The following is a 24,190-nucleotide window of genomic DNA, read 5'->3' as shown; positions in this document are numbered from 1 at the left end:
AAAGGTGATTTTATCAGTGGAAAGAGCACAAGATAATTCATGTCATATCTATATCTAATATCACCACAGCATTTGACTGTTAACCACATAATACATGTGTGAATATGTAATGCAGACTTTTACAGACATTTACATATTCAATACTCATTCACAGAAGACAAAGCCAAGGAACTGAGCCAGGATAAGGATGAAAAGCCATTAACCCAAGCATCTTTATGCAATGTAGAGGGGTGCTACAGCGAAACCGACAGGAGCAACACCTCCGACGGCCTCCCTGCCTTCTTCAGCCTGGCTGCCCTGGCCGAGGTCGCAGCCATGGAGAATGTGCACAGGTACGCACGACCAATGGGAATGTCACAGAACTCATGTTCGCTGAAACAGATGTGAGGATAATGAGAGGACATTAGAAATAAATCATAGCTTTTTTCACAGGTGTAGAGAATTGTTATGGGATATCTGTGCTATCTATTTCACCGCTGAATAACATAATCCATGGAGGGTGAGCTGCTGTCACTGCGCTAGTATTATTTGACCATAACATGTCACTGGTTGGAAAGAGAGGAAACAATTTGGTCAAAAGTCCTCGTTCTTATCCTCCTCGTCTTCCTCTGCTTATCTGGGTCCGGGTCACGGGGGCAGCATCCCAAGTAGGGAATCCCAGACAGCCCTCTCCCCAGCCACCTTCACCAGCTCTTCCGGCAGGACCCCAAGGCGTTCCCAGACCAGACTGGAGATATAATTTCTCCAGCATGTCCTGGCTCGACCTGGGGGCCTAGCCGGTACCGCTCAACCTCTTCCACAAATCTCCAGCTCGGACCCTTCATGTTCCTCCTGCGGGTGGTGGGTGCACACTTGGGGCCCAACCCCAGGCCTGGCTCCAGGGTGGCACCCCGGTAACCCTACGGGCCGGGTACACTGGCTCTTTGTTCTTCCTTCCATGAAATGTCTTCTGAACCGTTCTTTGTCTCACCCTTTACCTAAGACCAATTTGTCATGGGAGACCCTACCAGGGGCACCAGGTTCCCCAGCCAACATAGCTCCTAGGATCATTAGGGCTCTCAAACTCCTCCACCACGATAAGGTGACGGTTCAAGGAGGAGTTGGTCAAAAGTGAAACATGAAAAAAAAAGTAACTGAAACTCTATGGGGCTTGTTTGCATAAATAGATAAAACTGGGAAGATCTGAGAGGTTGTTTTCTGTACCCTGAAGCTGAGAAATTTGGAAATGAACACATACCATGACATACAGAGAGTATAGTGTGTGTTTGTGTGTTTTTCTTCAGAGTCTCAGAGTGTGTGTTCTTCAGAGTGTGTTTGTGTGTTTTTCAGAGGCCAGCTTGCTGTCAGCCTGTCCACAGATGCACAGGCAAAAGACCTGACCCCCCAGACCCCTGTACTCATCTCTTGTGCTGACCAATGATGAAGACCCCACCCGCCTGGACTGCCCCCTCTGAGCTAAACGACACAGGCTGGCGTTTCACCCGCTTAGCCTTTTTGTGCCGGGAGGGGGGACCGAGGGCGACCACGGGTATGGAAAAGAGAGACTCTGAAGTGACCCCAGGACCTGGGGATGGAGCAGCTTGCACTCACGGGCACCTTGAACCTAGGAGGCTGACATTCAGCAGCCTGTGGAGGAGCCTGGCCACACCCTCTGAGCTCGGCTCCTCCACCCGCTCAGCAGACATTGTTGCACAAGAGACGGCTGCCACATTAAGGTCAAGTTTTCAATACTGAAAGTGCATTCTGGAAAATATCTGTCAACCCATTTTTTTTATTAGCTTTGTTGCACAGATGTCTCCTCTATGTAGCAGAGCTCTCTGTACAGGCGAGAGGATTTTTTTTTTTTGTCGCTTCCTGCACTCCTTCATTCAGCCTGGTTCAATCGCCTTGAGAACTCTACTCTATTGTACCTCACGTCCTGGATTTATCACGAGAGCACAGTTTCATGCTTCAGCCCTTCATGGTGCAGGTGTCAGCCTACGCAACAGGTCTTAACATCACTTCTGGTGTGTTCTGGAACGAGTGCAATGTTCTAAGCTGCCTTCAGTCGGCCAACAAAAGGCTGCAGACCATGAAGAAGTGGCTTTTTTTTTTTTTGCCCTTTATTTTTTTGTTGATGGGGCCAGCTTAGAATTTTGCATGTTTTTTTTCTCTCACCACAAAGAGCACAACAGTGGGTTTTGTTCCACTGTGGTGGAAATGCTATTCTTCTCCCACACTTCAGACACCTCATCACTGCAGTACTGCTCTCTGCACGTAACGCACACGAACGGACATTTCCACTCTTCTAGGGCAGTTTGGATATACTTGAACGGCAAATTGCATTTGATGTAAGTACCTGAGCTTAGAGCGGTCTGCATAGCGTCTACGTAGCTGATCCAGAAAAAACAAAAAGAAAAAAAAAATGCTACTAGATTCCTAAAATAGCTTAGTATCAAACTCTGCAATCATTTCTAGCTGGAGTAGAAGATGCTTGTAGTGATATTTTTAATTCGACAGTGTTCGAAGTTATTTTCCTTCCGATCAGGCAGATTAATAGCACCCCACATCCTGTTTGCAGCAGGCAGTATGATTTTTCTGGCTCTTCTGCATGTGGTCATTCCTTGTTAAAGTAGCGGCTCCTGTCCATTCCTCAGTGTTTACGGGGAGAAAGCCAGGGAGAAGAAGGAGCCAGCAATAGACCTTCTTGTCTTTGTTGGACTCGCTCACTGCACACACACACATACACACACACACACACACACACACAGAGTGTGTTTCTTAAAATCAGGCAACTTGATCTTCCTCCTCTTGCGTTTGGGCTTCAGCCTCCTTGGTTTCAGGCATGATGTGGTTAAAAATTCACCCCGAGTCCCTGTGAAACGTCTCCCTCGATAAATGACCAGGTGACCGAGGAGAGGACTCTCCTTTTATTCTTCTCTGGTCACCACCTTGTGAAGTTGACTCGAAATGAAGGAAAGGCACCGCAGGCCAGATGGCGGGGTGGGAAACGCTCCGTGGAAATGTCCGCAGTGCCCCCATCAGCGCGTTCAAACACTTACCTGCTCATTGGATCATGGATTTCTGTCTGTCCTCCTAACACTTTTATCTGTGAATTTTTAAGACTTTTTTATTTTTTTTGCTTTAGTGCTTTTGGGATTTTTTCCACTTAAAATATTGTGTGCTTTAGGATGCCGTTTTTTACCAGCTGTACTTTTCTTTGATTTTTTTTTTTTGTTACTAACCTCAGTCTTTCCTGAGACCCAGTTTACTAGATAAAGGACTGTTGTCAAAAAGCTCATATTCTATTAAAATGTATCTATGCTTACCTGTTAAGCTAGTGAGCACTGAGAAATAATGCACAGCTTTTAGAGGAGTAGTTTCTTCGGAGAGTGTATATTCTTAAAAGCAGCCGCATTGCCACGTCTGGCCTCTGTTGTCCGTTGTGTGTAACTGTATGTGGCTACAGAATGAGTTCATGAATGTTGCCCCTCCTTTTCCATTTATATCATTAGGGCATTTAGTCAAAGCCAAGGGATTTACACTCACATGTCTTCACAGAAGCAGTTTTTTGATGCTGACCATTTGTGTTCATACCTGACACTGTATTAGTGTAGCAGGCCGTTTTCAGTCATGGTCTTATACCACCACCTCCCTCACAGCTTTGGTGGAAATATCACACTGAGCTGCTCACTTATGAAGCCCAAAAAAATCTATTTTCAGTTTTATTTAAAGTAATTCACATAAATACATTTAAGATATTGTTAAGAAATTATTAGACAATAATTTTCTTTTGTTGACCAGTGACTAATATCTGTGGGCGCAGTTCCATATATTGTTATTATTATTTTGTAAAGCAACTATATTTGGAAACAAAACCTGTCTTCCCAAAAATTATTTGTGCTAATTAATTGTACGCTCTTCCCAGGAATCCATGGCTAAAGTACTGACTGATAGAAGAAAATGGATAAAGTATAAATGCATTATGCATGTAACAAGTGGTTTTACAAACATTTGCCAAAGAAAAGGGAAATATATATATAAAAGAAATTTTATGAAAAAGAGAGCTGTTGTGCTGCATTTTGCCAGCACCTTGATATTCAGGTATCTCATGTACTATATCAGCACAACTAATTCTGTATTTCTGGTGGGTTTTTTCTTTCAACTTGCCCATAATGGGATTATTGGGCAATGTATTGGCGCCTTTAAATGCCTCTTAAGAAAGACACATTTGCACCTTAAACCCAAACCAAAATTATATCATATTTAATTATTTAATAAATTAAAAAGCCATTTCAGAACACCCATAATGTCCACTCATACCATGACAAGTACTTATTTAATCCTCTAACACAACTGGAGGGCAATTTTAATTGATATTTTAATAAATCATGTATATAAATATGCATAATGGAGTCATAAAGTGATTTTACATTCTGGCATGAAACAAATGAGAAAAACCCATCTTCATGAGACCACCCTTTCACTTTTCTATATTAAAGATGCCTCTATAAACCTAAAGTTCCTATAATATACTGAAAAGATTATTATTAATACCCTTTTGTGCTTGTACTGTCTCCTGAATGTAATGGATTTTGTACCTGTATTTTTCTACTTGGAATCCAGTCTTTCTGTATGTGATGGATTTATAAGGAAGAGTTTAAGGCTGTTTGCACAGGTGAATAGTTTATACTAGCTCACATTAGAGTCATCATCGCCCTTCACTAGGCGGATTGCATGCCGAGATGGTCAGGTTTTCACTTTTGTTCCTCACGTTGTCTTCTCCTTGTTCATAGTAAGAAATTGCACCCTGCTTTTGTTCTTTAAGAAGAAATAAAATGTTTTTCTTTCTGGTGAAACCAGTAACAAAGAACATTTGCCAAACCTCTGTATGAAGCTAATATGTTTGTTTCCTTTAAATGAATTATTCATAATTCAAGGCTTAAAACGTGAATATGCACCCCGAAATGAAATATATATAAAATATATATATGCTCTATACAAGAATGTATTATCATGGCTGATATTGAGGTTGTGAAGCAGTCTTGTTAAGGGGATACTCCAGATCTAACTGTTTCCTCTTGAGAGTTTGTATAATGAGTTCTTGATCTAATTTATGTCAATAGTACTGTACCATGTCTTGTATGGACTGGATTGTTGCAGCCCAGATGTTAATGCAGCCTTGCCTTACTGGACCCCCTGCGTAGAAAGGGATCCCTTTGCCATCACCCTCAGCCCTTTTCACTGAGTATGTCACAACACTGTCTGCTGACGCAACTAGTATTCCTGGAACACCTATTAAAGTAACCTATTAAACCCGCTGCCGTCTCTCTCTCTGTCGTTTGAAGAACCTCCAGCAGCCATGCACATGGGTTCTGTTCTTGCACTTCAAACCAGTCTGCCTGCACACCGGTCATGTCAACTCCGAACAGAAAAGGTCATGGCCTGGATTCAAACTGGCAGTGTTGGAAGTGTGAAGCCACATTGCTAACCGCCATGTGGTCGTGTGTAATGAACATAGCGTTTTAAAGATTAAGTTATGGAAACCTCTGTTGAGTGGATCAACACTATTTTGCTCTTTGTTTATGTCTGTAAATGCCGAAGGTTCCTGTAATGTAGAAATCATGATAAGAACACTTTATTTAAAAAGTCAGTTATGAATGAACTTTAATGAGTAATGTGCTGCCGCTTGCTGGCTCAAACCAGATGGTCACACATTCATGTCTGCATCGTTCTATTTCTGCATCCTACACATGAACTCGCAAAGCTGTCAAAAATATGGTGAACCTTTTATATTAATATATGAACATACATGTCCATTGCAAATAGCTTGAAAAGCTTTGGACTTGTCACTCATGAAAAGAATGACGTTTACTACCATTGTGTCCCTGAGCAAGACACTTAACCCTAAGTTGCTCCAGGGGGACTGTCCCTGTAACTACTGATTGTAAGTCGCTCTGGATAAGGGCGTCTGATAAATGCTGTAAATGTAAATGTAAATATGACGTGTTGATGAAGTGGACATTTCAGAATAATTCCCATCTGTAGGCAGATTTTCTTTTTTATTGTAAGAGCGCGGATACAGGCTTAAACCATAAACTCCAGTGATTCTAAGTATTATTGTGTAATGTTTAATCATGGCTTCCTGTTTCCAGGAAACTCAAGTCTGAATGTTTTCTCCACAAAAAGCAGAACTACTCGGCTGCTGTTTTTTTGTTCTGTCAGGAATAAGCGTTTTCCAACCAAGATAAAAAGTCCACTTCAGAGTTCCTTCACCTGCTACCTTCTCCACATACTTCAGTTGGAGGAATGATGGAGCTGAAGCTCAGTAATTTTGGCCTGAATAAGACGAGAGGCTGTATATGTTGGATGCTCTGCGGTTATATCATGTTGTTTTTTTTCAACCCGTCCCACAAGACTACTGCTTCTGTTTGACAGGAAGTGGCGATGCAGAGACATTGAAACTATCGAAGGCTACACATACAAGACTTTGTAAAAGCAGAAACCCAATACGGACGTGTCAGGTCAGATTTGGTCAAAAAAAATGTGCCCTCGGTGGATCATACTATCACTTTTTCAAATATTAACAGGTAAGCTTCTATAATTACATTCCATTTTAAAACCATCATGTCACAAAAGTCTTTGGAAAGTTCACTGTAATTCACCGAAGTCTCAATGTTGCAATATGGGTTGGGATTACTGTCAGGATTGCCACATACCTGCTTGGTAAAGGATTTTGGAAGTTTTGTCAGATTAATTAGAATCGATTGGTAATCTAACTGCTGAGTTAAAACTGACAGGTTACTTACATATTGAAGGTAGCGTTGTTTAGTTTTGTTTTATCTATCTGTTTTGCTGAATAGAACCGGAGTTCAAAGTGTTGAACTTGGATTCTGAATTCCACTTCTCAATTTGATGGGGCTAAAAAAACAAGTCTATTGTCTCTTCCACTGCAATTATAAATTCATGTGTCAATCATAGTCATAACATAGAACATAGTGAACCCACAGAAAAATTACTCTGCATTGTTGGTTAAACTTCATGTACTTTTGCTTTCCTTTTTTTGGAACACGTCTGCGAATAATTTTTTTCCCTCGATTGGCCGATTAAGTCAACCTGACCTCCATGGGTTAAATTCAACAGAAAGATGATGAAAGTAGTGTTAACATGGACTTTATGTCAAAATGTCAGTTTGATTGATTTATGACCCCCTGTCACTCTGGAGGAAAAGGTCAAGATTTATGTAGCGAAATTCCATATAATATATTGTATACATTTTGTCAGTAGGAAGGGAGTGTTATAATTTATGGCAACCCCTTCCTTCCCACGACCCTCAACCAGCCCACCCCCACACCTCCCCTCTATCTAGCTGTCAGCTTTGACAGACCCCCAATACTATCAGTGTTGTTGGAATGTTGGCTTCACCTGTGGCAGACTCTGAGGTCACACAAATGCATGGGTTCATTGTGTAATGTTTGTGAATCATGGCTTTGAAGTCTCACAGGAGGTATGGCGTCTTACATTTTGGTGGTTAATCTGGGGTAGGGGTGGATTAGCGGTTAAGGAAGTGAACCCGTAATCAAACAGAATTTTTTGTTGTGTGCATTGTGTCTAATTCTCTGTGTGAATTTATGGCTGATTCTGGTGCCATTGTTTCAAAATGCTGGATGTTGGTATAGCTCCCCCACTAACACTTCCTTCTTCACACTTCTGTGTGTGGTTTTTCACCCTGCAGACACAAGGAATAGTATGGTCTGTTTTAAAATACCATGCGTATTACATTTGGGGGTTTACGAACAAAATGTTTCTCCGATTTTATTTAGAAATGCAAATTGTTACAAACAGGGGCGGTCACACAAACACAGAAACATAAAAGATATTGAGAATATTTTATTGTAAAACCTGTTGTCGGAACCATACTGAATTTAACCAGATAAATATACACATGGCTTTGAGCTTTTCTTGTCCATCCTCCATCGCTGTTCATTTTGCACTCCAGGATCAACACCCATCCTCCACCCCAGAGGATCACCCCAATGTAAAAGAATATACACTTTAGTGCGCACATTTGGTTTCTATATTTTTTTTCCTGCGATTTTGTGATCTTGGACTGACAATATTATGAATGAAATATGCTTCATTTTGCCCAGCAGCAACAGCTCATACCTCACATCCCGCATATATAGGTGGGATAGAAATTAGAGTAAACAACAACACTGAAGTTAGCTCTTTATTCGATTTTCCTTTTAGTGCAGGCTGCAATACTAGTTATTGCTAGTAGATCATAAATCTATGTGCACATGAGCAAAGTTCCCAGGTCAATTTTACAGTAAAAAAATGTTTTGAGCCAGACAGGTATTAGTTGATACTATTTCTACACGTCCTATTTTACCCTTAACAAGTGCGTGTTCAGTGGCTCAGAATGCCATACATCCATACAATGCACAGTTCCCATGTAAAATTTGGACCAGACAGGTAACACTTGATACCATTTCTAATAGCTCAGAATTTTGAGGGGGCACAGAGATCACCACATACTGATTTAAAACGTTCTTTATTTTTGAAACCCTCTCTGAACTACACTCCCTACAGATGCAATACGGGCGTTGCAGCCTTCTGAGTAGGATTTAAGGTGGACAGCGAAGCGTTTTACTTTGTGAGCTGGTCACTAGATGCCGCTCCAGCCAGTCAGAGAATCTCCGGCCGCCCCTCAAAACAGCAGATGCATCTCGCAAAAACAGGGCACCCTTACTCTCCACAAACGAGGAACAGAAAATCGATTATGATTGTATGTCAGAGCAGCATGTGTACCAATCGGCCAATGATACTTTGAAGGACTTCGCACATACAGGCCTTTATTAATTTAAAAGTCTGCAGGGACATGCAATCCAATTTGCTGCCACCCGATGGATTTATGTCCTCACACAGTCGTGTCACCGCCGCAGGGGGCTCCTCATCCAGGGATTGCGGTGTTAGCTAGTCTGCAGACAATGGTCCAGGCATATATGTTAAATTCTGTTCCCCAGGCCAGCTTATCGATCCAGCTACAGCCTTTAGCAGTGGATGGTTCTCCAGAGGGTTTTTCAGCCATAGTCCACCAGGATCAGGCCAGCCGATGTAGGCGGTCGATTAGGGTGTGATGCTGTGGTGTCACACTCCTCCTTCTTCGACTGAAAGTCGGACCCTGATCTCTCTGTATCAGGCCAAAATTTCACACCATTTAAAACACACCGTCCATCTTGAAAACGTTGTGATGAATGGGTATGTCCTTCCATGGCTACATCACTCTCATGACTTTGGGGTTGTTATATACGCACCATGTGATTGACATTCTTACAGCTTCACATGTAGATGTAGGCCTTGGAATTCCTGTCTTGACGTCTGCCGAACATGTAATAATGATCTTGATTCGTTTCACTGGGCCACGGTATGTAGAACGGCTCCGTTCATTGTGTGCCAGTATTTAGCATGAAATGATATGCACAACTCTTGGTCTGTGTCCACAATGTACAGTTTTACACTACTTACTTCTTTGTCAAAATCAGCCACCAGCACGGTTGTCGGATAACATCTAATCGTGTTCCTCACGCTCTGCAGGGCTTTGAAGAAAATTTACCAAGCAAACAGTTGTCCTGTTTGTAACGGGTGTGGGTGTAATCCATCTATTCATAGTTGCAGCATCTGACGCAGACGTTGTAACAGACTGTGTTGTACAGACGTTCAGAGACAACCACGGGCCTTTAAATAACCAACGTTCCACTGTCAAAGAAGTCCTGTGGGATTCACAAACATTAACCGTTCCACAATGAACCCATGCATTTGTGAGACTTCAGAGTCCACAGGTGAAGTCAACATTCCACCACGGACAGCGCCGGGGGTCTGTCAAAGGTGTGAGCTGGGGAGAGGAGAGGTGTGGAGGTGGGCTGGTTGAGGGTCATGGGAAAGAAGGGGCTCAGTTCCTACAGACAAAACGTAATGACAGAAGGGGGAGAAGAGTCATAAATCTTGACCTTTTCATTCAAACTGACATTTGCATGTTAACAATACTGATGACTGTTAACTATACTGATGATTATGTGGAATTAGCACTGGCCTTAGTAAACATTACAAAAGTATTTAGTGTAAAAAATGTAATGGCAATGCCCAAAAGACAGTTGGACTCGATCCAGATGTTGAAAATTGCTGGGTGGTTGTGTGTGCATGTCAAGGCTGAGGGCTGAGGGGTGAAAAATACGCAGAAGTCGGACATTTGTCAAGGAATCGACTTTATTAATAACAACAGAAACGCCATGAGGGCCAAAACCAGGATTAACAAGTGAAGAAAAAACAAAAAAAAACAAAAAACAAGCTTTAAGGCGCGCGTCCGAGCGACAGGAACTAACGAAACTCCAGGTAAAAGCCAACGTGCCAGCAACGACTGGGTGCTGCTTCTCGGGTTTTATGGAGTCTTGATCCATCAGCTTGGATGGATCAGGACTCCATAATCAGGTGTAAATGAAATTTTATGCAGGAAAATGCAGGAGTCTGAGCTCGGCTCTGTGTCCAAAATGTGTTTTAAGCTACATGTCAAATATATAACATTAATTCATTAATCTAGAAAAATATGTTGTAAATTACTAGGAATGTTGTTCAGCAATGGCAGTCCATTATTTAAAAAAAAAAATTATTCATAACTACAGCATTTCAATTCTGAAAATGTGAATCCCCCCAAAATAAAAATGCCTGCAGCCACGAGATGGTGGTTTGCCTCATTTATTTTACAGGAATGTTATTAGGATGAATGTCTGAGCTCAGCACAGGCCCTCTTCAGCACTTATATTTAAATTAATCAATCAATCACAAAGCATAGTAATTAGTTTGATTTTTAAAAAAATGTAACATGTTTTTTGCACAGATGCTGTGACGCTGCAGAGGGGAGGCTCTGCCAATCTGTCTTGTAATGCATCTTTTGGTGCCGGTTGGATAATTTGGAGTAAAAAAGGAAGTACAGAAATCATCTGTAAATATTATCTTGAAAATAACATTGACAAAAACATTAAACCATGTGGGCCACGTGTTGAAATCGTTTCTTCTGCAATTCATATAAGGAACCTTGAATGCAATGACTCGGGGGAATATAACTGCACATTTACAAAAATGGTTCCTCCACCAACTTTACATTTTCATCAGCATATTCAGCTCAACGTTGAAGGTCAGTAACAATATGTGTCATGAATTTTCCTTCGGGAGAAACGAAGTATCTATCTTTCTGTTTTCCTACAAAAAATAACTTGCTGGTTTGGTTCCAGGCCTTTCCCTGAGGCAAACTGGCCATGAGAGCAGCTGCATCCAGTTACAGTGTACAGTGTGCAGGAAAAGAGATGGTGTGACCTTCTCATGGAGCAGGGACGGACAGGCACTAACCGAGCATCAGTGGACCAGCCACAACTCCTCTGACTGGCGGAGCACCCTGAGGATCTGCCATGATCAGTGGAGCTTTGGAGACAATTTCACTTGCTATGCAACACACTCGACAAACGAGTCGGCACTGAACACAACCATCACCATCACAGAAAATGATTCCGGTAGGAACCTATCTAGAGTTAAAGGTAAAGGTTCCAGAGGTTTTCTAGGAAAGAGTTTGGCTTCTTGGTTTTTTCTTTTGAGATCTTCCTAGACTGCCAACCTACCCTCACAGACTAGCTGGTTAAACTGGCTGATCAGCTAATGCAAAAAACTTTATACTGGGTTAGGCAATGCAGAGTTTTATAAAATTTCTGCAACTGAAATGTCCTCTGGAGCCACATACATAGATGTACGGTGAAGAAATTATGAAAAATTCAGGGGATGCATCACGATACATCAATAATCAATATTGATTGATATTTGTAATTGAATTGTGAGACCAGTGAGACCAACTCTAAAAATGGAGTCTGATAAATGCCATAGATGTAAATGTTTGGAATGGCATGACTCCAAACTGATCATGGTGACCATGATCCTACAATGGGAACATAAGCATCAGAACTGCACAGCATACAGATGCTGCGTGTACTGATCAGAACAGTCCAATAAACTTTATGATTATTAAAACAAGCCCTGACTATGTTATCAACTGAACCTACGGATGCAGCACTTCACACGGTTTAACTTAATCATGAACCTTTTTTTACTCTCAGGGACTGGCCAGAGGATGTGGCAGATCATTGGATTTTCCATTTTTGTCGGGATTGTGGTCATCGTCATCTTCAGCGTGGCCATTTGCATTTGTAAGTTATGTCAGTGTGGTGTTACTGCTTTTTTTAGATTGCAAGTTGCAATTATTATTAGCTGTAGTCGGTGAAAGAGATGTGTGTGACTGGGCTTAGAGAGATTTAACATCAGATAATGCTTTGCTAATTTTATCAATAAAATCATGTTGTGTGCTGCATACCTATTCGCTTTTAAATGTGTTGTGCAGGGAGAAAGAGAAACAATGAATCAACAGTGTACGTCAACAAAGTTTATGAAAACTTCACTTTCAGCACCCAGGTCAACACACCAAGGATCACAGTTGAACAACGTGAAGAATGTATATATGAAAACTAGATCTGCTGTCCGGTCTTAAAAGGTGAATGGTGCAATAAACATGCAAGTTGTATACACTGATGCCCCGGGGAAAAGTTCTTTTTAAAAAAAAAAGATCATTGTACATTAAACAGGCTTTTCTTGTTTTGTATTGTATTTGGAAGAAATTCGTTTATTACTACCATTCTGTCCAGTTTCTAGCAGCTGTTTTGGCAATTTCTGTCTGTTTAAAATGAAAATAATTTATTTCATGCTATTAAATCAGTTTTTCCATGACATAAAATGCAGTTTTAATATAAATATAAATGTACTTATTCGCCTTGCACTCTGCCTTTCATCAGAAGTTCCCTTTTTTTTTTTTTTTTTTTAAAACAAGACCAGGTTTAAGCAAGAACAAATATAATTCAAGATGATAGTATATTCATAAATTATAAGAGATTTATATATATATATATATGATGGATGATGTGAAATAGTGAGGGTTTTAATAAAATATTTATAAAAATAAAGATATATATATATACATATTTAATCAACAAATTGTGTTTTCCAGTTGTCCATTCTGTTCAAGGACCAAAGTTTGAACCTTTGGGGTTAAATGTAATATACTGTTATTTATTAAAAATATTAAACCGTTCCACTTTGTGTGATATTTGTGATATAAATGTGAAAACATTTTTGAAACATCACTGAACCTTTTCAGTGGGAAAGAACAGCACTCAGAATGATTTAAAAAACTTTAATAGCATAAACGCAGCTGTACAAATGTTTTTTGTAAATAAACCACTCATAAGAACACAAATCACTAGACCACAAAAACGTTTTGCTCATCATAGTGGACAAGCTCAGTATACTAGTTAGCAGGGTCCAGTTTTGTGTAGATCCAGCAACTGTTCGGTCCTAAATAGTTCTAGTTGTACTGTATATTCAAGGCAATATGGAATACATCTGGAATATAAATCTAAGGCACCCTAAACATGAAAACACTGATGCCCACGGTCAAAGCAGCAGTTTACAGGATAATCTGTGCCTTTTACAACAATTTGATATTTAGATCAGCTCATATGTCAGCATGACCAATATCGATATGATTATTACTTACTGTTACATTATGAAGCCACTTAAAAAGATGAAACATTTAAAAACAAATTCCAGTGTTTGCATGAGCTAAGATTAATTCATCTGTTGTATTGCAAACAAATAAATGCAAATGACAAAATCTTCCATGAAAACATGAGTATATAAAACTGCACATGAATGCTGGCAGACTTTATGGGGTCCTGTGCATAAATAAAATAATATAACAGTTATATTTTTACATTTGCATCACATGACTAAAGTCAGACTGCATGGTCTTCCTTCATATTTAAAATGCAGAAATCAAACGAGTGCATTATTCATCACAAGTACTGCAATGCAACAACCCTACAATTGTTAGAAATGTCTACATTTATTTATTTTTTTTAAATCACGACAATAATTATAATTACGCTCAATCAACTTAGTTCAGATTAGATGTCGGAATATAGAGCACTGAGACACAAGACCAACCATTCACTACAGGCAGAAAAGACAAATACATACTGGCCATATTCCATGGCCAGATCTCCCTGTTTTTCCCTACATACATGACAATGCCATTACAATTACAGTACGGCTTTCCTAAATAGTACCTTTATGCTCCGCAGCATTGAACTGGACATTATATGTCTCACATATAATGTCCAGTTGCTTTAGAGATTCCAGTTGCAACCCACAGCAACACGGGAGAGCACGCAAACTCCACACACACACACACACACACACACACACACACACACACAAAGAGTCGAGTAATTCAGTCAATAACGCTAATCTATTCTGGTCCAATCGTACATATATAAAATAATAAATGTGACTTTTTCAGGTGCCAAGTTGAAGGCGATTTGGTTAATAACACTGATATTAATAACAGCCATCTACCTGCAAACTGGACACCTTGTGCCCAAGCTTTGATCAATATAAAACCATCGATCGCCAGACATCACGGGTTAATGACACCTCGCATAAAGGTTGACTGAAGCACCTGTTCTCTTCCTTGTAAAAAAAAAAAAAAGACAGTAGTACAGTAGCAGAATTGTAGAACTGTTGTACAATTCATTTGCAACACAAATATTTTCCACAATAACTTCATTTAAACATCAGTTTATATTCTTTGTTTCAAAATCCTTGCAAAATCCACAACACTAGTAGTCACTAATGTGTAGGAAAGTTGGAAATAGTGTTTGAGACACCAGACACCAATTCTTACACAAACACACAGACATATGCCAATAATGTTCAGTAATTTCATGAGGTACTAGATCATTGGAAGCAGCATTATAGTGCACTTCTACCAGAATGAAGTTAATTCCCTTGGGATCTGTAAGCAGCTTTTCGATTTGGGGTTTGTAATCTGCAAAACTACAACCAATGAAATATGAAGGCAACATGCACTGCATTGATTCCAGAGTAAGAATCAGCAAAGATGCGCAAATGTCAGTAGCAAAGCTGCTTGGAGTGTCAGAATTATTGATATATCAATTACTTTAATTCAGCAGTATATCATTGAGGCACTGATGTTTGGGAATTTGAATTTAAATTGAAGCGCAGCATGTGCTCTATTTTATTCAATTATTCTTCCATCGAATTACGTCGTAACCTATACATTCTGGTGATGACACATATTCTTTTAGGCACGTTATCACCTGACAACTTCACAATTAGACATCCATCACTTCCTTACATGATCGTCAATAACAATCTTAGAGCAAGTGCAGGGCTCTCCAGCCCTCCAGTTTTGGGGTTGATCAGGAAGCTTTCAGGTTTGAGGAGCCTTCATCAAGGTTTGTATTTATTCATGATTATTTAAAAAATGATAATTTTTTTTTTTTTTTTTTACAATGTTCTGATTATTGCATCACTCCAAAGCCTGAAAACGGCATGACATTATTTTAAAAGTACAAACCAAAAAATACATTCAACGCAACCATTAATGCATAATAATGTGAATAAAATAACCATTGTTAATAAATATTCATGAGAAATGTATCATGACCCTCTCGGCTTCCCAACATAGAGAAAACTGGTTTCATCAAGTAACATCTCACAAGGCATAGATACTTCTACTCGCATCTTCTGTATCTCATGGGACAAAAAGTTAAATCAACAAAAGAAATAACGCAACCCCAAAACCAAAAAGCCTAATCTAGTGAAAAAGAGGAAGATGCCCTGTCTATAATAGCTTTCGCAACACTACACATGGCAAACCGAAGAGCCCAGGATGATGGCACTTCAGCTCCTGACCTGGAGGAACATTGGCTGGGATTCCAGGAGGAGCTTTTGGCCGCTCCTGACGCCGAACCCTGTGGGCAGCTGCCACCATTTCCTGCTCTTGTTGTCCACTCAGCTGGTCTTCTGGGACTCAATGTGCATCATTGGCCAGATTCCACATAAAAACTGAGCACATTTAAACACATTCAGCTTTACATGCAGAATTCATGTATCACCAGATCTAGATGTCAGTGTTGAAGGACAGTCACATTTTATGTTTGTTGTTTATGTTTTTGTAAAGAGATGTGCATCAGATTATCAAATGTAGAATATTACTATTTAAAGACAGGAGAATTTCATTATGCTTTTTGGACCACAAAAAAAATGAAGTCAGTGTTGCATTATTTAACAATTTATCTGACCTTTATAGCAATGTGCAGCCTGGGAATAATTCTGACAGAGTATTGTCCAGTATATCTAACATAGCGAATAAACAACATATTCCAACAACCATCATTACAGCAACTCTGCATGGTTACTTCACCGAGGTGATTGGCTGCTTACCTTTACCTTTGGTCTTTGCTTGAGGTAGGTTGACCTAATCTGGAGGCTGTCAGGAAAAACAATCCGTTCAGCTTCATCAATAACACTTTTGCTCAAAGTTCAGAAGCAGCATTTCACTGCACACACCTGAAGAGGATATGGAAGTAAGACCCCAGTCCTGTTAGAATATGCCACCAGGCATGAAACTGTGTGACGGCACCGACCACAGGGGGCAGCGTTTGTCGAGTGGCTCTGTGGGCAAAAATGAAAGTCACAGCTTCTTTCTGGTCCTCTTGTAAGGCAGCAGAAAACAGTAATATATAATTATTTTATATACCTCAAAGAGTCACACAGAATATTATCTATGTTCCACAAAAGAAATCCCAAGAGGAAGACACCTAAAGAGGTGTAGCACAGCGGGCGAAGCCATGGATAAACCCTAAAAAAAAGTTGTCTTAATAATTACATTACATTCCACAAATATACCTAGAGTGTAAGGCGGCCTCATATTGGGGTAGAGCTGTACTTACCACGTGACTATGAACACAGATCTTATCACCAAACAGCCAACAAGAGCAGCATACATAACCTGAGGAGAAGGAGAAAGTTCTATCACCATGCAACAAGGTCCCAATACAAACACACATCAGACAAAATAAAGCAACCAAAATCCATGAATCCATGAAGCATCCATCAGCATTAACAATGAACACTGTCAATGTTTAAAAAAAAACCATCAATAATCTTTACAACTGTGATCAAATGCATGAAAACAGTGTTGCTTCAAAATACAATGCGAAGCCATTCCAGGATATAATGTGCCTGTACTATTCACCTCCTAAAAGTATGTCAGGACGGCTGCTCATCCTACCGCCCAATCAGCTTGTTGAATGCAGATTTTAAACTTTTATCAAAATTGTTGGCTGTAAGACTGGAATCTACCCTCCCAAGCATCATCTCTGCAGACCAAACAGGATTTATCCGAAACAGACACTCTTTCTCTAACCTTAGATGTCTGTTTAATATAATTTATAACACTCCGGATCCCTCAGCTCAGGAGGTCCTCATATCACTCGATGCTGAAAAGGCTTTTGATAGAGTGGAATGGCCCTATCTTTTTCATACACTGGGAAGGTTTGGCTTTAAAACAAACTTCATTTCATGGATTAAGATACTTTACTCCTCACCGCAAGCATCTGTTAGAACAAATAATACTCAATCTGAATATTTCCCCCTCTATCGTTCGACTAGACAGGGTTGCCCCTTAAGCCCTTTATTATTTGCGCTTGCAGTTGAACCTCTTTCAATTGCACTTAGGTCTAACACTCAGATTACTGGAATTGTTAGGAATGGGCGGGAGGTGAGAGTGTCCCTTTATGCAGATGACCTCTTGTTATATATCTCTAATTTACCAGTTTCAATCCCTGCTGCTCTTACTATTCTTCAATCATTCTCTGAGATTTCTGGTTATAAATTAAATTTGAATAAAAGTGAATTATTTCCCATTAGTACTGCTGCTAGGAATTACCCTCTTTATAGCTTACCCTTTAAAATTGCCCATCATTTTACATATCTTGGTGTCTCTGTCACATCTAAATTTGAAGATCTTTTAAAGGCTAATTTTGTTTCCTTGCTATCTAAGGTTCGAGAGGATTGTGAACGGTGGTCCATTCTCAATCTGTCCCTGACTGCACGTGTTAATACGGTGAAAATGAATATTTTACCACGTTTTTCTTACCTATTTCAATGCATACCAATATTTCTGCCTCAGTCATTTTTTCAGAAAGTTGACTCTGTGATCTCTGAGTTTATCTGGAACAAGAAAGTTCCAAGACTACGCAAACAATACTTACAAAGACCAAGAAAACTGGGTGGGTTAGCCTTACCACATTTTAGGTTTTATTACTGGGCATCTAATATTAGGATCCTCAAATACTGGCTTCAGTCCGAACCATCAGATGCTCAAATCAATTGGTTGGCAATAGAAGCAAATTCGGTCAAACCTACATCTGTGAGAGCTTTAGTGCACTCTGCTATTCTGTCTTCCACTTTGCCTTATACTAAAAATAGGATTGTTAGAACTACTCTCAGAATTTGGGTGCAGTTTAAACGGTACTTTGGGTTACAAACTTCTTCCACCTATGCCCCGCTGGCTGCAAATCACCAGTTCCCTCCATCTCTGGTTGATGATCTGTTCTCTATGTGGTCAAAAGCTGGCATTCACTCTTTTAAAGACCTATACATAGACAATGTCTTTGCCTCTTTCTCACAACTGCTTCAGAAATATTCTCTTCCTCAGCATCATTTCTTTAGATACTTGCAGGTGCGTAGCTTTGCTCATCATACCTTTCCCACATTTCCCAATCTACCCCCAGACTCTGTTTTAGATGACCTTCTTAAACCAACTCCATCTCTGAAAGGTTCGGTTTCTCATACTTACAATCAGATTTTTAATATATGTACTAATTCACTAACCCCTCTGAAGACACTCTGGGAAGAGGATTTGGGACAGGAAATTCCTGATGAGATTTGGGGGGAGGTTTTGCTGCGAGTTCACGGATCAACTATTTGTGCTAGACTTGGCCTCATACAGTTTAAAATCTTACACCGTTCATATTACACTAAGCTGCGGTTATCACAAATCTATGAGGGCGTCAGTCCTTTGTGTGACCGATGTCAGCAGTCCCCTGCCAATATTATTCATATGTTCTGGCTTTGCCCTTCTTTACACCAGTACTGGACTGAAATATTTGACATGTTGTCAGAATTTGTGGGGAAAAGAATAGAGCCCAACCCACTTGGGGCATTGTTTGGGGTTTTCTCCTCACCTTCTTCATTATCTGTTCATCAAAGGGACATGCTGGCCTTCTCTACCTTACTGGCAAGAAGACTCATTACAACAAACTGGAAATCCTCGAAACCTCCCAGCCAAATTCACTGGATACGAGATATTCTTTATTTTGTTAAACTGGAAAGGATAAGACTTTCACTTAGGGGTTCCCTTAAGACATTTAAAAAGATATGGGGTCCTTTCCTTGATCTGGTTAAGAATAAGAATTTCCCTTCTGGTCCTGGGTGATACAGTCCGCATCTCGGTGGAGCTCTGCAGAAGTGGTTTTAAATTTATTTACTTATTTATTTATTTTTGTATAGGTTGATGGTGGGGGTGGATTGTAAGCTGCTTTTTTTTTTTTTTTTTTTGGTTTTGTGTTTTTTTCTTTTTTTTTTTTCTTTTTTTTTCCCTCTTTTTTATTTTTCTTTTTTTTTTCTTTTTTTTGGGTATATCTGAATGTGTATGTATGTATCAATGTGTATATATATGTGTGTGTGTGTATATATATATATATATATATATATAATATTTTTATATTATTATTATCCTTTTTCTTCTGTTTGGTTGTTTAAGTTTGAGAGTTTGAGCTGTTTTCTTTTGTAACCTTCTGAGAATATTGTTATTGCCTATGCTCTAATTCTAATAAACAAAGTTTAAAAAAAAAAAAAAAAAAAGTATGTCAGGACGTGGAAATTGGAGACGTGTGGCAGAATGTCATTTGAATACAGTATTATTTAGTGTAGTATTTGTCAAGTCCTCAGCCCGGCTGACCTGTCGGACCCGATCAGCTCCTGCAATACCCTGCACCACCACCACTGAACACAGTCTAACGTCATCACTTCTCTGCCCATTCTGACCCGCCAGTCTGTTCATAACTCCCTCTGATCCAACCCGTCTGACCCGTCCGTGTGTCTGTTTAGTTGCAAGTCTTTTAAAAAATATCTCTGTTTATACACACATTAGTACCAGAATTAGAATTCTGAACTGGATCTTTATCTGACCTCAATGAAATGATCTGGACACGTGCCCTGCTGCATCGGCAGCTGCTTGGATTTTCATAAAATGTTGCTTTTACCAGTTTATCAAACGTGTTTGAGAAATTAAGGATTCTTTCTTTTTAAAATATGTAATTAAAAGTAATGCACAAATGCATTAAAGGACGTACCATGTAAGTGACATACTAGTGTTAAATGCTGTCATTTTTTGGGTGTGTCCACACATGATGAACTTCACACAAAACTTACTTTTTATTTTCACTACAATGGCCAAGCCAACTAAAAATTCATAATCTGTAATCAGACTGAAAATAAAAAAATATATACAATTAATACGTTTACTTCATTGGAACAACTAAATTTGTGGAGAAGGAGTCCACAGAGTTGATTGCTAATAATTTTCAGATCTTCTGCATGCGCAAATTCAAATCTTTCTTTCAGGAACACAAACGGTGGAAATCAGGAGTGACCAGATAAAAAATATGTGAGACGTGTTTTCGTGCACATCATCTGAAGCAGCTGGCTTTGACTCCTGCACAAATGTGGCATGACTCCCAAAAGTTGATAAAATTACCGTGTTATAATACGGTCAATGTCCACAAAGTGAAAAATGCCATCATTACAACAACTTACCTGTGAATATTGGTTCTTTTGAGGTTCTTTTGAGTTACATAATTTAATGCATTTTTGTTTTAAAATGCATTACATTTTAACAACATTGCAAGAATTATATGAGTGTCTCATCCAACCCCTAATAGGAGGTCTTAAAGATGTTAGGGGGCCATTCTTACCTGATGAAAGACAGGTTCTTTCCATTGTAAGTACACCTAAAAGCAATAATAAAGCAATTAATATTTTATGTGCCACAATTTCGTGGCTGCTTATCCACTATGAAGAAGACAAACTTACCACACTGACTGCGATGCTATATACCAGCAAAATGGAAATGGGAAAATAGCTGATTGCATGTTCCTGCTTGAAGCATTCGTACCTACAATATGAAAGAACGTGTCTCCTAAATGTCATTTTAAAAAAATCGCCCCGGAATATTGTGTATGAGTAGTAACACTAACTTCACTTACAAACAGTATACAAACACACAGCAGCTGTAGATCATTGGCAACTCATCAAGTAACTGCAAAAAGAAAATTATTAATGGCTTTAGGACAGCAAAGCTGAAGCAAGAACACTAGACCTTTTTTTATATGAATGCCCCTCACCCACTCCTACATTCACAGTACTATAAATATCATGGGCACTGTGCAGTAGGAGGGTAATACAGCATGTGTACAGCATTACGGATGTAGTGTCACACTGCCCCAGGACGGCAAGGGGGTGCCATTGCCCTGTCTCGTTATGTCTTGAATATTTTTCTGTAAATAGTTAACCTGGTGTGTCACATTTAGCCGAGCGGCATAAAGACCCTGGCTTTACGCCTGCCGGGGTCTGTTTTGCACTGGTCTCTAAGCCCTGTTATTGGCCACAAATTAAGTAGGTTTGTGCATTTTCAGCATTCTTATTCGCTTTACAAATAAACAGAAGATGACGTGTACCTGCACCTCCTGCTTTTTACCGTGGCAAGACTGCAAACTCACCTGCATCTCATACAGCAGGGTCATGTGGAAGCACCATGATCCAATGCCAACAGCTATCAGAACACAAAAGTGAGCAGAAATGTTTTTATGCTAATATTTAAATGGATGGAGTATTGTAAACCTCACTGAAAATAAAGAGTGCCCTTGCCTGCAAGTCCAAGAAAGGCAAACACATAGCGGGTTTCAAGGCCGTCTTTGAATGTCTTGATGGCTCCGTAGATGGGAGGAAGAATCATAATCAGGTTGCTGACGGTGTTCCCTGAGAAGAGAAAGTAAAGACATGTACAGTACAGAAAGCTGTCAAACGCAAAGATTCCCATGATCAGAACCCGAAAGAGTTGATAAAATCTTTTGCTGAACATACAATGGCTCCACTCGGACAACATCTACCATTGTGCTGAGGTTTGAAAACTGAGAATGGCCGCGCACAAAAAGCACAGTGACCCACAGCGTGAGTAATGGCAGAGTAGCTAAGCTGCAGCCTTTGTGTTAAGTACATAACACCAGGTTTCACTAACATAACACGGGCCTTCCGTGGCGCTGTGTCTGGCCCAAAGTCCAAATGACGGTCTGATACTTTCATACAATCCAGCCGTAATACAGAAATGTAAAACCTGAACCTACTCCGATTCAGAAAGATGAAGCGGTGTTACGCCAGCAGTATATAAGATCATTTATATGTTTGAAAATGTCACAGTGTTTATGTCAAAAGGGTTGAGAGAACACACAGATTTGCAAGTGAGTAATCGGTATCTTGGAGAAGGTCATTTTCCTTGATGTGTAATTATATAATAATAATAATAATAATAATAAGGCCTGTGTGAAATGTGTACAATGGACGTGCAAGTGCCCGTATATACGATTATAAATGATCATTAAATATAATTTTACACGGCTGTAATTTCTCTCGTTCCCTGCAGGGGGAGCTCACAGCGCATAAATAAACCAAATAACCGCTTTTCAGGAAGCCAAAAGCATTTAATAAGAGGTTGTTGTAGTTTTTTACTGCGGGCAGATGCTTCCCGAAGACCCAGAAGGCCCGTATTCCGTCCCGGTGGCGGGGAAATCGCGCTCGGTCCGCTCGTCACGTTTTAGCCGCGGCGCGGCGGCCGGAATTGTAGCTTCCAGGCTGGGATTTTCGACGCTGCCGCTCATACTCAACACCCCGCAATTACAAACCAAAAGCAGAAAAAATGACATTAAAATGTAAATCTCGGACAGAAATTGGAATTTGCCGAAGGGGACAAAAGTCCACGGAGAGTTGACACATGTCATTCCCGGTCAGATGATGGCGGCAACTTTGTAGCAAATTGTCCACGACGCGGGAAAGACGCGACGCGACGCGACGCGACGTTCTGCTGTCGCCGTCGCTGCGTCTCCGGGCTGTTTTGGCGCGACACCCGTCCCGGCCCCGCGGGTCCTACTTACAGAACTCCGCCACGTAGAAGGACACCACGTAGTTGTCCTCGCACCAGTCGAGCGTGGAGGTCGGCGTCCCCCAGTATCCCGGCCTGCCCGTCGGAGGAGCCATGATGGGAGAAGGAGCGGCGTGCCGGGAGGGGAGGGGAGGGGCTGGGCGCTGCTAACGGAGGCGGCCAGCCTGCTTCATATATACCGCATATTAGAGCTGTAATACTCGGATCCTTTTTAGGATTCGGCTCCCTCTGAGTCACTCACTAAACAGATCCGAGTGTGTGAGTCACTTGAGTCACTTGAGTCAGTATTGGCGCTAACCTGCTCTCTGAGTGGTTCAGATTCGGCTGCAGGAGCTACCCGCTACCCGCTCTCTGATCCGAGTCTGGTTGTAGAGGAAGTTAACCCGCTCTCTGATCCGGGTGCGTGAGTCACTTGAGTCAGTATTAGGCTGTAAAGTAAGGTAACCGGTAGATTCACCCGTGACTCTGGTCTGTGAGCGATTCAGATTCGCCTGCAGGGCTGTTTTCGGCTCTGATTGACACAAGGAGTCCACTAGGAGGATTCAACTTTGCGGGACGTTTGTAGGTTTGTAGGATAGACCTCATTTTTAAGTGTGGTCGTGCAAAGAAACTGGAAGTTATGTAACTTTTATGGTAGTAATTGATGTTTTAATGATTATAAGATGTATTTATGTGATGGAGTTTACAATTTAGACATGGTGTAGTTAGGACTCGAAGGATTTGGTTCAATGGAGACCTCAGATTCGTGACTCATGAGTCATTTAAAGGATCTGGGTGATTAACGGGTGATCCGGGTCATGAATCGCACAGATCTACCCCATATAGCCACGTTTTCAATCTGCAGCTCCGATCTGAGCTCTTGTAAAACAGGCGAGCTTGCAGAACAAGTACCGGGGAGCGGCTGCTGATAAGGCCCGTCCCCTGCCCTGCATGCACTGTTGAGTCAACATGCATACCTGCATTCTGGCAGGA

General features: G+C 40.5%; 2 protein-coding genes across 10 annotated transcripts in view; one reads left to right on the top strand and one right to left on the bottom strand.

Moving 5' to 3' along the window:
* The window catches only part of bbx (BBX high mobility group box domain containing), a 46,984-nt gene extending 33,890 nt beyond the window's left edge, over positions 1-13,094 (top strand). For 4 of the 8 annotated variants that reach the window (XM_028982482.1, XM_028982485.1, XM_028982483.1 and 1 more), the window contains 7 exons: positions 155-332; positions 1,330-2,330; positions 6,418-6,569; positions 10,874-11,170; positions 11,268-11,543; positions 12,138-12,227; positions 12,419-13,092. In XM_028982482.1, the coding sequence (XP_028838315.1) occupies positions 155-332; positions 1,330-1,420 (269 nt within the window). In that variant the 3' untranslated portion in view covers positions 1,421-2,330; positions 6,418-6,569; positions 10,874-11,170; ... (1 more) ...; positions 12,138-12,227; positions 12,419-13,092. Of the gene's footprint in view, positions 1-154; positions 333-1,329; positions 5,301-6,417; positions 6,570-10,873; positions 11,171-11,267; positions 11,544-12,137; positions 12,228-12,418 lie in introns of those variants that run through there. The other 4 variants (XM_028982487.1, XM_028982488.1, XM_028982490.1 and 1 more) reach the window with 4 other exon arrangements.
* Positions 9,585-23,408, bottom strand: acer3 (alkaline ceramidase 3). Of its 2 annotated transcripts, none has more exons than XM_028982491.1 (11): positions 23,211-23,408; positions 21,931-22,041; positions 21,783-21,835; positions 21,270-21,322; positions 21,097-21,178; positions 20,979-21,014; positions 16,890-16,948; positions 16,697-16,798; positions 16,507-16,611; positions 16,381-16,426; positions 9,585-9,938 (listed from the first exon to the last, which is right to left on the bottom strand). In XM_028982491.1, the coding sequence occupies exons 1-11, from the start codon at positions 23,311-23,313 to the stop codon at positions 9,828-9,830; spliced, it is 861 nt and encodes a 286-aa protein (XP_028838324.1). In that variant the 5' UTR covers positions 23,314-23,408; the 3' UTR covers positions 9,585-9,827. The 2 variants fall into 2 exon arrangements, with proteins under 2 accessions (XP_028838324.1, XP_028838325.1); XM_028982492.1 differs by lacking the exon at positions 9,585-9,938 and adding an exon at positions 15,411-16,002.
* Positions 23,409-24,190: the final 782 nt, after the last annotated feature.

Source organism: Denticeps clupeoides, chromosome 6 (genome assembly GCF_900700375.1).
Source record: "Denticeps clupeoides chromosome 6, fDenClu1.1, whole genome shotgun sequence".
Classification (NCBI taxonomy): domain Eukaryota; kingdom Metazoa; phylum Chordata; class Actinopteri; order Clupeiformes; family Denticipitidae; genus Denticeps; species Denticeps clupeoides.
This window is presented reverse-complemented; position numbering and strand designations above follow the sequence as displayed.

What these genes read in the sequence shown, in the direction of transcription:
- acer3 (XM_028982491.1), bottom strand. Translation starts at nt 23,313, where the DNA reads ATGGCTCCTCCGACGGGCAGGCCGGGATACTGGGGGACGCCGACCTCC. An exon ending in TGCCTTTCTTGGACTTGCAG is followed by an intron (nt 21,836 to 21,930) that starts GCAAGGGCACTC and finishes GTGTTCTGATAG; the next exon opens with CTGTTGGCATTGGATCATGG. An exon ending in ATTCTGTGTGACTCTTTGAG is followed by an intron (nt 16,612 to 16,696) that starts GTATATAAAATA and finishes TTTTGCCCACAG; the next exon opens with AGCCACTCGACAAACGCTGC.